The sequence below is a fragment of the Rattus norvegicus genome, chromosome 1, assembly GCF_021556685.1.
Source record: "Rattus norvegicus strain SHRSP/BbbUtx chromosome 1, alternate assembly SHRSP_T2T, whole genome shotgun sequence".
Taxonomy (NCBI): Eukaryota; Metazoa; Chordata; class Mammalia; order Rodentia; family Muridae; genus Rattus; species Rattus norvegicus.
In genome coordinates, this window is record NC_141534.1 from 13,757,674 (window position 1) to 13,772,036 (window position 14,363).

At 42.1% G+C, this 14,363-nt stretch overlaps 1 protein-coding gene across 1 annotated transcript in view; it reads right to left on the reverse strand.

Moving 5' to 3' along the window:
* Window positions 1-3,745: 3,745 nt before the first annotated feature.
* The window catches only part of Heca (HECA ribonucleoprotein granule regulator), a 49,869-nt gene continuing 39,251 nt past the window's right edge, over window positions 3,746-14,363 (reverse strand). The window contains 2 exon segments of the mRNA NM_001107514.3: window positions 3,746-7,043; window positions 9,673-9,827. Of these exon segments, the coding sequence (NP_001100984.2) occupies window positions 6,879-7,043; window positions 9,673-9,827 (320 nt within the window). The 3' untranslated portion in view covers window positions 3,746-6,878.

The following is a 14,363-nucleotide window of genomic DNA, read 5'->3' on the forward strand; positions in this document are numbered from 1 at the left end:
AACGGTGCTGGTTCAACTGGTGGTCTGCATGTAGAAGAATGCAAATTGATCTATTCTTATCGCCCTATATAAAGCTCAAGTCTAAGTGGATCAAGGAACCCCACATAAAACCAGATACACTGAGTCTAATAGAAGAGAAAGTGGGGAAGAGCTTTGAATACTTGGGCACAAAGGATGTGTTCCTTAACAGAACACCAATGGCTTAGGCTTTAAGAGCAACAATCGACAAATGGGACCTCAAAATTGAAAGGGTTCTGTAAAGCAAAGGACACTGTCAATAGGACAAAACGGCAACCAACAGATTGGGAAAAGATATTTACCAACCCTACATCTGATAGGATACACCCAATGTATACAAAGAACTCAAGAAGGTAGTCCAGAGAACCAAATAACCCTATTGAAAAGAGGAATACAGAGCTAAATAGAGAATTCTCAACTGAAGAATCTTGAATAGCTGAAAAGCACTTAAAGAAATATTCAACATCCTTATCAACAGGGAAATGCAAATCAAAATGACTCTGAGATTCCACCTCACACCAGTCAGAATGGCTAAGATAAAAATCTCAGGTGACAGCAAATGTTGGTAAGTATGTGGAGAAAGAGGAACACCCTCCATTGCTTTTGGGACTGCAAGCTGGTACAACCACTCTGGAGATTCCTCAGAAAATTGGACATAGTACTACCTGAGAACCCTGTTACACCACTCTTAGGCGTATACCCAAAAGATGCTCCAACACATAACAAAGACACATGCTCCACTATGTTCATAGCAGCCTTATTTCTAATAGCCAGAAGCTGGAAAGAACCCAGATGTCCCTCAACAGAAGAATGGATACAGAAAATGTGGTACATCTACACAATGGAGTTCTACACAGCAATTAAAAATGATTTCATGAAATTCGCAGGCAAATGGATGGAACTAAAAAATATCCTGAGTGAGGTAACCCAGTCTCAAAAGAACACACATGGTATGCCCCGTCCTGCAGGGCAGTCGACAGGGGTTGGGGACCGCCTAGGAGAGAATGGGGTACAAGAGACGCAAAGAACGGACAGCAATACTTTCTGGTCTGATCAAGCTGACAATTTTTAATTTCTCTCAGGCAGAAGTCCTGGTAGAAGCAGGACGTGGGGTGGGGTTAGGTGACCACAAAGGAATGAGCTTGGCTCAATGAACAGGCTGTTGGCTGGGTAAATCGGCTGGCAGGAGGAACAGTACAGGGAGGGTTGCTAAGTGACCTGACCTCCAGTGCTAAGTGACCGAATGACAAGATTTATATCTATTAAATTCTAGCAGAGCTGCAGGTGCAGGCTTAAGTATGGTTGCTTAGATCTAACATGAGGCTGCTCCCAACAATGGTATATACTCATTGATAAATGGGTATTAGCCCAAAAGGCCACGATGCCCATAATACAGCCCATAGACCATAAGGAGTGTAGAAGGAAGTAAGTCCAGGGTATGGATGCTTCAGTCCTGCAATGAGGGGGGAACAGGAACATCGTGGGAAGTGGAGGGAAAGGGGGACTGGGGAGGGGGAAAGAAAGGGGTGGAAATAAGGGTGGCAGCATCAGGATCTGGAGGAGATGCTGGAAAGGTACAGGGTCAGGAAATCGAACAAAGATATGTAGCAGGGAGGATGAGGAACTGGGGTAGCCACTGGAGGGTTCCAGACACCAGGGAAGTGTGAGGCTCCCAGGACCCAACAGGGATGACTTTAGCCAAAATGTGCAGAGAATGGGGAGACAGATCTGTTGAGACCTCGTCCAGCAGATAGACACGGCTGCCGGTCAAGGGGTGGAGACACCCACTCATCTCAAACATTTAACCCAGAAGTGTTCCTGTTCAAAGGAAGAACAGGGATAAAAATGGAACAGAGACTGAAGGAAGGGTCAAACCAGGGACGGCCCCACCTGGGGATCCATCATGCCTGCAGACACCAAACCCAACGCTGTTGCCATGGTCTAAAGGCGCCTGCTGACAGGAACATAGTGTGGCGGGTCCTGAGGAAATCCAGCCAGCAACTGACCAATGCAGACTTGCATGCTTGAAGCCAACCATCAGACAGAGCTCAGGGAACCTGGTGGTGGAACTTGCAGAAGGACTGGAGGAGAAGAGGGAGATTGCAACTCCGTTAGAAGAACAACATAGGCTGGCCTGACTACCCAGTTCTCCCAGAGTCTAGACCACCAACCAAGGAGTGTACCCAGAGGGACCCATGGCTCCAGATACTTATGTAGCAGAGGAAGACCTTGCCTGATAGCTACTGGAGGGGAGGCCATTGGTCCCTTGGATGCTTGATACCCCAGAGTAGGAGGATGCTGGAGTGGTGGAGCGGGAGAGTATGTGTATGTGTGTGTGGGGGGGGGGGAGAGCACTCTCATACAGGCGGGGGGGGGAGGAGGGATGTGGAATGGGGTGCTGGTGGAGTAACTGGGGGGTGGGGTATCCTGGGATGGGGGGTTGGTGGAAGGGGTAATTGGGAAGTGGGATATCATTGAGATGGAAATGAATGCAATGATTTTTTAAAAATGTGATTACTTTGTGTGAATACATCACCCCAAATCAATGTGTCAGACACTGAAAGGTGGGACTTACCAGGAGGTGGTCTTTAGGCCCCCTGAACATATGTAGCAGATGTGCAACTTGATCTTCATGTGGGTTCCCTAACAACTGGAGCAGGGAGTATCCCTGACTCTTGTTTCCTGCCTGCCTACAAATTCTGTTCCCCTAACTGGGCTGCCTTATCTGGCCTCAATGGGAAGGATGTGCCTAGTCCTGCAGTGACAGGAGGTGTCAGGGATGATTGATACCCAAGGGGGATGACCTCTCCATCCCAGAGGTGAAGGGAGGGGTAGCCAGGGGAAGGAACTATAGAGAGGGAATGGGAGGAGTGGGGAGGGCTACCAGCAGGATACAAACTTAATAATTAGTGGAGAAATAGCTCCCTATAGTTGAAAATTATGGAACTGTTTGAATATTAGGATTGGGTGTGGCCTTGTTTGAGAAAGTATATCACTGTGGGTGAGCTTTGAGGTTTCAAAGGCCCATGTAAGGCCCAATCTCTCTCTCTGCAAATCAGGGTGTAAAGCTCTCAGCTACTGCTCCAGTGCCTGCTTGGATTGCAACCATGCTCCCCACCAGAACTAAGCCTCTGAAACTGTTTTCAGGTCCCAAACTAAATGCTTTCCTTTATAAGAGTTGCCTTGGTCATGGTGTCTCTTCACAATAACAGAATAACTAAGACAATGTCTAGGTGGAGATGAGGTGTTTCAAAACTACACTCTTTATAACCAGAACAATAATTTTATACTATACATATGAAAAGGGGAAGGCTGATTTGTTATTATTTTACTGCAAAAGCAGCTTATATGTGATACATATGTGTAAGCAGTGAGTAATTTGTAATTGTGGGTCCCCTCCCCCTTTTTTACATGTTTCTATAATGTATGTGCATGCACCAGAGCACACGCGTTCTGGTCAAAGAGCAACTTTCTGGAGTTGTCACTCCCCTCCTACCATGTGAGTTCTGGGGCTCAAACTCAAGTTGTTCAGTTTGATAACAGGAACCTTTACCTCACGAGCTAAAGGGTTTTGTTTTGATTAGTTGCAGTAGCACTTTTGAATGGCTGTCTGTATTTTTCTTTTAACTGAGAATATCCCTACTTCTCTACTATCTTTTCTTACCAAACAACCCTGTTTCTCAAAAGTCCCCAACAAAATCTAGTAACAGATTAAAGCAAAGCCCAATACTTGTTTCTAAAATTTTATTATTCTTAATACACACCTTTCACATACAGAAACCCTCTATCATCACACGACTCCATAACCCAAATGCTTCAATTTAATCAACATTCTTTAAGTATTTACATTGGCTTCCCTCAACAAAAGTGCAATCCAAGACATCTCGACAAGAAATCTTTATAGACAACAACGTATTTTTGAGCTGGTTTTCATGGTGTCCATTCATTATATTCTCTTTCAATTATCTGGAAAAATAATGAAGTCAACAAGGTATGAAGATGAACAAGGTTAGGCAGCGTCCTGTCACGGGAATCACACCTAAAGAAAAGTGCTTTCTCCTCACCTCTTCCCCAATATCCCAACTAAAATTACTCAACCACTGCTTCAAGGATTTGAACAGAAAATCAAACAGGTTAGAAAATAGGCACAGAGCAGACTGCACAATCAGCACTGGTGTGGTAAGACAATGTGAAGAACTCAGACAGGCAGTCTTGGTTGTCCAGCAAGTTATCACTCAATCCATTAAGTTTTAGCATTTAAACATATAATATTCTTTCTTCAAGATTTAGTTTTTTCCAAAAAGGTATGAAATTTCTCTTACTTAGAAAAATTAATCCCTTTTACAAAAATTGGAAACTGAGGGATGCTAGAGAAGGCTCTGTGTAAGTGCTTCCCATGTGATCAGGTGATCAGAGACAGCAGAGAGCTGAGACGGTCTGAAGAAATTAGCCTCTCTCAAAACTGGAGCAGTTTAACTTGTTCAAAGTATGGAACACTTTAAAAATAAATGACTAAAAATGTTAAGGTCGGTAAAAAACACTAAATTATTAGTCAATCTGAAAATTATGGGTTATTGAGCACTACTCATCAGAAACAGAAGTTAGATCTCCTAGTTGACTGATAACCTTTACTATCCCAGCTACAACAGAAATGTTGATCCTTCTTACATAATCCAGTTCTAATCAAGGTGTTCAGGCAAAGATTGGTGAAAACAATAAGGTCAGCAGATTTCCAAGGTCAAATTTACCCTTATAGCAAGTATTAATGCCGGTATTTTATTCTCATATCAGCCAAATTTTCCTTCCAAACACAAGTGAAATTAATGCACTAACAGGAGGCAGTACTGGAGTGCAGGGCGAATGCTTCTCTTTTTATAAGACTATACATATTTATAGCCCTGCTTTATCCTCAACGTATCATCAAATGCCAATGTTATCCTATTGAAATAAAACCTCTTCATTTTAGGGTCAGAAAACAATCTAAGGAGCGAGAAGAGAATGTGGCTTACAGCTCCACAGTGTCTTTTAATCTAGAGAACTCACTGGGTACAATGAATAGATTGACTTTGGAACAACAATACAGCGAAATTTTACTAGAAAACGTCAACAGGTTAGAGAACAGCAGTACAAGTATTTTATTTATTTTAAAAAATCAGAAACATGAAGACAAATATGAATCTAAATAGAAACTTACCAAAATTTTAAACTTGAGTATATAACAGATTCATAGGGAAACAGCTAATTCATAATTACAGCTTTGTGCATCAGAGACAATTTTGCAAGTGCTATGTCATAAAGACCTCATGTAATTGCATTAAACTCCATCTGACCAATAATGATCTCTGCTTGTCCTAGGATGGTGATATTTTGTAGATGTGAAACATCAGATCATCAAACTAGAAGTAACGAACCAACTGATGGAGAATATCCACCCAAAGGTGAAGACTCTTAGCTGGTAAATGGGTTCCTTAATGCTATGGTTTCCAACAAATCACCAAGCAGTAGAATTTAAAACTCATTGGTAACAATGCTTAGACAATTTTGAAGAGAAACACCCCCTGTATTTGTAGGGGATAAACCAAGAAAGTGATATAAAATATTTACATGAACTCCAAACTTGCCTGGTCATAAAATGATTGTTTAGTATTCTTATATGTACGTCTGTGTCTTACTTGGAATGACCAAACTCCTTCCTAAGAAGTACTTCTCTAACTCTAATCGCACAGGCCATGTCTTTAGCATATTTCCACACTCTACTGAACAGAGGCTGGTTTTGGAATACTTGGTTTTCTGCATGTGACGGTTTTTAACTACAGTAAGGGATCATGGGAATCTTCAGGATCTATTTTCAGATATGCTCTTTTGCATTACTGTTTCCAAAACTGAACATTCTTTTAAAAAAATAAAACTATTCTTCGTCATCCTAACAAATTTCCCCTTCCTTCTTCAGACCAGTTCTGCATGTGTGGCACTAGCGAGGCAGGAAGGGAAGTGTGGTGCAGCTGGCTGTGCAGCACAGCAGTAGACAGAGGTTACCTGGGAGAAGACGTGGGTACCAGGCAGCATTTCAGCAATGCAATCTGCAAAGGATGCATCAGGACCGCAGCATCAGCGTCTGTGGGTTCCTGACCAACTCTGGAGATAGAGTTCAAATAACCTAGTTCCATCTTTCTGCTCGCTTGACTCAGTGGGCATCATTGCCAAACTCACTTTCCCAGGCCTGTCCGACTCAGCTCACCTAAACACCCACAGTTTTCACATGTCGCATAATTTGGATATTACTTCCAGTATGAGAACTGTTAATTACACAAATGGTCAAAGGAAGAGTACTCACTTCTACCCTCAATCACCCATCAGTGGAGCAAACCTCACCTCAGCCTGTGCTGAAGAAGAGTCCAGACAGCCCAGTACAGTGCTGGCTGTCCAGCTCACATGTACATTCACTTGTCATTTATTTTTCCCAAGGCCGAGAACTAACAATGAATCTCAAGAAAGCTAACGTATTAGTAAAAGCCCCTCCCAACTCCTACCACACCTCTAGCTTAGCCAGATTTCTATCCGTAAATGGCATCCTTCCTTCCTACTACCTTAGAACTCCACCAGATGTTCTGCATGAGTTCTGCACAATTTCCCATCTGGCCTCCAGTCTAACTAACACACACACACACACACACACACACACACATATTTGGGAACCAAGAAAGGGCAAGGGGCAGCCCTCATTTTAGTGGCACAAATATACAAAGTAAACTCTGCTTCAAATTAGAAAAGAAATTAATGTCACAGAATGCTCCCCTATAAAAGATATGTAGTAAAGTAATAATATCAATAAAATAGCTATTACTAAAGCAAAGCTTTCATCAATAAGCTTCGAGAACTTTGAAGGAGGAGAATGGCTTCACGAAATGGTAGTCCAGGTTCCCACAGTGTGGACACTGCTGGACGTTGCTGTACTCGGAGAAGTACTGCATCCCGATCCGCACGTCGATCACGGGCTTGCCACAATGCTTGCAGTTCAGACGGGCCTGGGGAGACACGAATGGTAAGCCACAACAGCACCGGACACAGTGCTAGTCAAGCCACCTAATCACACCGTTGGGGGCTGACCGAGACTCAGTGGAACATCTCCGTTATTGGCAGAACCAAGGTATGCACATCTAAGATGCATACACTGGCATTCATCATCATCATCCTTCTAAAGACTACAGTCTCCCAGTTTCTCTCTTAATGTGAGGTGTCTGTCGATGGGAAAACTCTAACCGGTACTACCTAAACATCACCAACAGTTACCTAACAGCAATCAGTTACCCCTCGGATTTTAAGCAAGTGGCTGAAATGGCTCTCTCCACCTGAATCTACATAAAGCTTCCCTGAAGAGTCCATGTTTACTTTAAAACCTCATTTACACTTTCATTTGTCTCTATATATCAGTTTTCTTTGATAAAAATAAAATAAAAATAAAATTTCCCTAAAATATCGAGACAAAACGGGCAATCCAGGCAGGAGAGACATGTGTATCCTGAGACTCTGGAACTCACTAGCACTTGACCCCTCACCCATGCCTGTGTCTAACAGCTCAATCCTGGGGACTTCAGCAATAGATCTGGGAGTGAAGAGGATAGGCAGAAATTACAGATCAAACAGTCTAAATTTAGATCCTTCCTAAAAATGTGCTAACAAATTTGTCCTCAAGGCTTCTTGTGAAGGAGCATAATCTGCATTTCAGACAGTGAAAGGGGCACGGTGCTAAATACCAAGCCCAAGAAAACAGGAAGCAGACAGTTGAACTTTAAACTAAATGTGCTCCAAGGTGCACACTTCACCTACACACGCCAACCTCCCATAACCTAGAATGAACCCCCTTTTAACTACTTCACCTCTCTGAGTCCTGAGTAGAGTTCTCTTTAACCTGTCATTCCCTTCTGATAACCAATTACTACTTACTGTTGACTCAGATTTATTAGAAGACTTTCCTGGATACTTGAGAACTGTCTACAACCTGTATCTTCACAGTGAATCTTTCCAATTGCTAAATAATAATAATAAATAGTAATCAAACAGGTTTTCTGTTTCAGTTGAGGGCCAGAGAATAGAACCTTGGCATATATCAGTTTAAAGAATGAACATCTAGTGTAGACTAAAGGGCTGGTGGGCAGGACGCCACTCTCTCTGAATTTCTCTCTGAAGATAGGGAAACATCATGGCTGTTCAACAAATAGAAAGAACACCAGAATAGGAATCTCATATTTAGTCACAGCTGAGACACAATCTGTGTAGACCTGGGGAAAACCTTCAAGGACTTGAGTCATTCATTATAAGCATCCACTCAGAAAGCTGAATGAGCTCTGCAAGGTGCCATGCAAGGCTAAGGTGCCATGAGTTTTATTGTGGCCCAAACCTTTGTTCATGTCCTCACGTCCTTAAAGGGCTAACTCCTGCTACATCACATAGGTACACAGAAAGGCCCCACTTCCTGTGGTTTCTCTTGTCCTAGGGATGGACACAAAGGTACAGTGGTAACCATAAAGCCCGACAGCGAGAAACTGGAAGACTATGATACCATATTTCAAGGCTAATCCTGAATCTGCAATGTGGTCAGAACACCACAAGAACAAAGAGACATAAGGCTGCCCACCTCACTCACAAGCACATTTCTCTTACACAAAACACCCAAATATGCAAAAAAGAAAAGAACTATTGTCTGCCCACCTTTGACTACAACAGAAATAGGTCATCTACTAATCAAACTGATACTAGAAGAATATATTTTTAAAAATCAAGTTACAATGGTAATGATACAAAGTCATGTTGTAACCCAAAGTGTAATATTCATCATCTGTAAAGGATATGGGTTAACACAATGCCAGCAGAAAACGTCTCTGCTACCCAGAATCACCTACCAGGGAATTATGTATCAGGTTCTTCCTCAAGCACGCAGAGTAATCACACATTCAGGTGTTCCTCAGGATTTTTATCCTTTTGGTTTCTATTTCTTATTTAATGGGGTATTGTGTCAGCACCTCCTCCTTTCCTTTGTACAGCTACATTTTAGGTGCTCCTACGAGTCAGGAAAGAATATTGCTGCTTCTAGGTCCTTAGGAATTGTAAAGCTTTCTGGTCAACGTCACATAACTTAAGTGGGAGAACTAGGGTTTTGCAAACATCTCGCACAAAGTATGCAAGAAGTGAATTTTTTTTCCTGTTCTAGAAAAAAATTTTCCTTTTCAGTTTAAGTTAAAACCGTCCGTTACAAATCTGTAGTACAAATTAATCTCACAAAATGAGAAAATTACAATCAAACAAAACAAAAACCAAAGAAACCGTACACAGAATCTACCTCCCAGGCCACCTAAACAACTGTAGCTACTCAGCATGGCACTTCCATGGCGCCTCGAATGGAAGCGAGGTGTTTCGCTTTTTCTTTTCACTTAACAGATGGAAAATAAATTCAGCTCTCCTACTCTGCATATGTGTATACTTTTGACTAAACAGTATTTTACCTCACCTGAATTCTTTACTCTTAGAAGTACACCCTGACCAAGCACTCACACTCCACATTCAAAGTAACCACAAAGCAGCCTTGAGCTCTCTAAGCTAACTTGGTAACAAAAGTCCAAAGTTATCTACTGCACCCTTACTTCAGTTGACACCAACCTGACAGCAGGGAGAGGCGGCCAGGATGTCGTAGGTGTACATGGTGCCCAACTGGTGCCAGCTGCCATCCCATCGTGACTTGCACTTGATGCAGATGATCTTGTGAACCCCTTCCAGGCAGTCCACACACACTGCATACAGATGCATGAGTCTCCCTGCACACAGAAAACACAAGAATGACGGTGGCTAGGGGGAAAGCAACTGTATCTCCAGTGGTGAGAAAATGCCCCCATCGTCAACAAAAAGCAAACATTTTATTGGATGGATGGATGGATAGAGAGAGTGATTGATTAGAATATCCCTCTAGTTAGGATAATATTGTCTGTTCATCCAGATCCAAACAGAAAGCCACATGCTCATGACCAAACTGCAACCGTGACGAGTCTCCGGAGCCTACATGTGACATACATGCAGTGAACCAACAGGAACCAGCAGCATTGGTCTGACGGGCTGAAACCCACAAATTTCACCCAAAACTGTCTGTCTTGGTATCAACAGCCCCGAACTTTACAACAGCCACAATTACTATGTTAACAGTCCTCAGTCCCAAAGCTGCTCAGCTATCACCACAGATAATGTAGGAACTAGAATTATATATGACTTGTGATACATTAGAAATTCAACATATTATTTACTGAGCTTTTAAAAGTCACAACCTCATCCCTTTACTGTTTATCTAGGACTTAATGTTTATAAAGGAAAGAAGTCATCCAAATATATGAAAGAGTAAGGGTTCAAATAGTTAGTACGCATGTCTAGGATCTTCCTGGGCAATATGGAACAGCAGTACTGCTCAGAACAGGGAGCACTCCAGAACACCTCATGGTGGCTTCTTACTCACAATATGCTGCTACCTAACTCAGACTAGGGGTTTTCCACTGCAAAGACACCTAATGGTCCTTGGAGGGAACATTTTCATTGCATTTGTTTACATGACCCACTTCTTCCTGGAGGGCAGGAGCCACACCTCATTCATCCTTGTCAATTTGGAATCCAGCACAATGTCCACAGCCTGAAGAGCTCTGTGTCCTGAGTGAATGGATAGAGAATGGTAACAGCCATAGACACTATAAACTGTGGGGTTTATAAACCAGGAAGACTGGAAAGAGCTCTTTGCAATACCATTCACCCATGTTCTAAAACACTGAAAACAGGATCTCATATGCCATACCCACTGAGTTCCTGGGACCATACCCAAAAGTCAATTTCATTATCTATGAGCCACTAGAACACTTCATTTCCAGATTCCTTCTTGGTCCTACTCAATACAGTGCTCAATGATACATCAGGGCTGCTAATGGAAGTTTACAGCGGACACAGAAGGTAATGGATGATGAAGACAGGAACGCTCACTGGGCTCACCAGGGTCTGCCTTGTGCTGTGAGCGTTCCATCCATCCTGTCATTTAACTCTCACTGCAACACTACAAAGGGATCGCGATTGTTATTCCCATTTCAAACAGGAGGGACAGATGCTTAAAGAGCCTGGGCAGCTTATGAATGCTTACAAAGAAAACAAGGAGCCAAAACGAGACTCAGTTCATGTCTATCTTGACGCTTAACTTACAGGCGAAGTCTTGGGAAGCCTGAGTCAAAACTTAGTTTCAGGAATTATTTCCCATTACTATTCCATGCTATTCTATAAAGAGAATTTCTCAGTCATAGGAAAGATTCCGTAAGCACAATCACATATGATGCACAGTAGTAAAGAAGGCCATAGAGTCCCTCTTACCTAGACCAGTGTTTCTTAGAAAGACCAAATAAAACCATTTTCTGAATCAGAGAGCAGGGTTTGGAGACAAAGCTGGGGAAGGCCAGAAGGATTAAGGGGCAGAATAAGCGAGTAAGAATCCAATGAGCACAGTAAACATCTCAGTAACATATAATCAACTGTGAACTGTGGAATCCCATGGCCTAGAATGTGGCCATCCTGTTGGAATTGGAAATACTTCAAAAGTGTGTTAGCATTAGTGCTTACTATGAATAAGGTACCCAGACTTCTGAGTACAGCAGTAGAAACTGACCCATCACTAAGGCCTTACTGTGGCACTGGTGCCTTTTCTAGTATTCATTAAACCTCTTGACCAGATTCTAAAGCCAGCAGTTAGTTCTTGGTACCTCTAGAAAGTGTACAGAGCACAGTCATTATCTGTGAATACTTACATACAAGTGAGTGTGCAAGCATACAAGTAATTCAGGCCTCTCTAATTTTTGCCTTTTTCCATGCTCTCTCTGATCTGAGATTTAGTCTTGAGCGCTACCACAACTGCTTCCTCTTCTCTTTTCATTTCTAAGATGTAGCTACCGATGTTAAAAATAACATCCCACATGTTCACCAGCAACGCTTCTTTCTAAAGTCTCGCTAGATACCTTCACAAAAAGTTAACCAAATATACAAATGACCTCAGCTTTTTTTCCCACAAAATTGGGTATTTTTCCCAACCTTGTCTACCCCAGCCTGCGAAAATATCATTTATATGGTCTAGAATCAAATTGTACTACATTAGACCCTTCACTTTCATAGTCAAAGCCTCTCCAAATCTGTAATTTTCCTCCAATCTCCCGCAGATATCCTTTCCTTTGAGCTCCCACTATCTACAAACAGCAGTTCATATCTTCATGCATACAGATGTGCCAAAATTTCAACTCTGTCTCCAGGTTGAGACCTTTTCAAGTAGCTCTTTTTTTTATATATCAGTTTATTTTTTTTTAATGCTGAAAACATCTAAATTCAAATCCGTAAGAACCTGGCAAAGGGCTTCCTAGGCGTGAAGAAAACACTGCCTGCCCCGACCTGCTCTCCATATCTCCTACTCCATCCTGCCTCCTGAAGAACCAAAACCAAGAACCGGCCCTTTCTTCTTTGGAAGTCTCAGAGTGCTCAGAGTACAGGACATACACAATATGCACGAGTTATAGCATGTGTTATAGCACATGTGGTGCTATTATTCACAGTCTCAGGCTGAGTACAGTTAAGTTACATAAGTCAGCATATAGCAAGTACTCTACATACTAAGGGTATACACTGATGATCCCACCGAGCAGGTGTGCAAAGTTTGACTGACTGAGGATGGACTAATGATGGGGGTCCACCACAAACACCCTAATTCATTTCCAGAAAGTATGGTACAAGTTTTAAGGTGTAGAAATAAAGGTGTTTCTATCCATTTCCCTCTAAAATTACTAGCAGCTATGCTAAATTAGAAACAAAACAAAAAACTCCCACCTCTGAAAGACAGGAAGAAACCTAACTGCCATCTAACTGTACTTCTGTCACTAGCCATTCTCTTTCCTACCCTGGGAACGGTGCCACCTACCCTCCCCTGCTTCAGCTGAGCACTGTTCCTCTCTGCACTGAGATCAGTGGTTTGACTCTACCGCTGAATAAGGTCAGATGGCATTCGTCTTTCTGTACTTGGCCTATTTCATTTACTCATGTCCTCCAGCTTCATGCATTTGAATAAGCTCATGTGAATCTTCACATGCTTCCAATGGGATGTAGTAAAGCCATTAGAGAAAACCGTATACAGTTCCCTCAGACTGAAAAATAAGCCAGGGATGGTAGCTCACACCTTTAATCCTGGCATTCTAGAGGTAGAGCCAGACTGAATGATCTCTGAGGTTGAGCCTGATCTATCTACCGAGTTCCAGGCCAACCAGGGCTACACTGTAAGACTCTGTTTCAAAAATAAATATATAAATAAAAATTATGAATTACCTAATAGTAACACTAGAACATGTCTTGACTTGTGTAATTATAATAATTAGAATTACCACATGATCCAGAAGTCAAGTCAGTATGTCAGAAGTACTCCCATATTCACTGCAGTATTACTCACAAAAGCTACAGAATCAAACTAAGAGTCCATTAAAAGATGACTAGATGGAGAAAATATTTTGTGTATATACCTATATACACATATTTAGCCACAAAAGAAATTTAATCATGTTTCCATTAAATGGATAAACCCAAAGGGTGTTATATTAAATAATAAATAAACCAGGCACAGCAAGACTACTACCATGTGATGCACATAGTTGTGGGATGCAGAAGTACGGAATAGGTACAATGGTTACCCAGGGCTAGGGAAGGAAGAGAGGCTGGGGTGGGTGGGAAGAGGCTGGTTAATGGGCAAGCACCATACTGTTAGGAGGAGCAAAAGTGCTAGTGTCCCACTACACTGCAATGACTACACCTCATTACATAGTTTTCAGAATAAGTAGGATTTTGAATGTTCTTATCACACAGATTGAAAATATGAAGGGAATGGTATCTTCAGTACTCTAAAGTTCCTTGAGGCCACTCGGCTTTGGGGAATCCCACCTTGTAACAAAAGCTGAAGGACCCCCAGAAAAATCACACAAACACACAAACAAGGCTATCCTGTAACTGCCAACTTTTTCTTACTCTAAAAGACAATAAAGGAATAAAGGAAATTGCGTCTGAGAAACAAGAATGTTCCTGGTCTTTTGGTGGCACATGCTTTTAATCCCAGCATTTGGGAGGCAGAGCCAGGAATATCTCTTCTAGGCCAGCCTGATCTATACAGTGTCTCAAAAAAAAAAAAAAAGCAAACAAACAAAAGAATCCATATATTCAAAATACTAGGAGAGCAATCCAAGGAAATGTTCCACTTCCAGAAGGTTTAACAGAGTCTACACATAACAGGCAAACACAGGATTTTTCTTTCC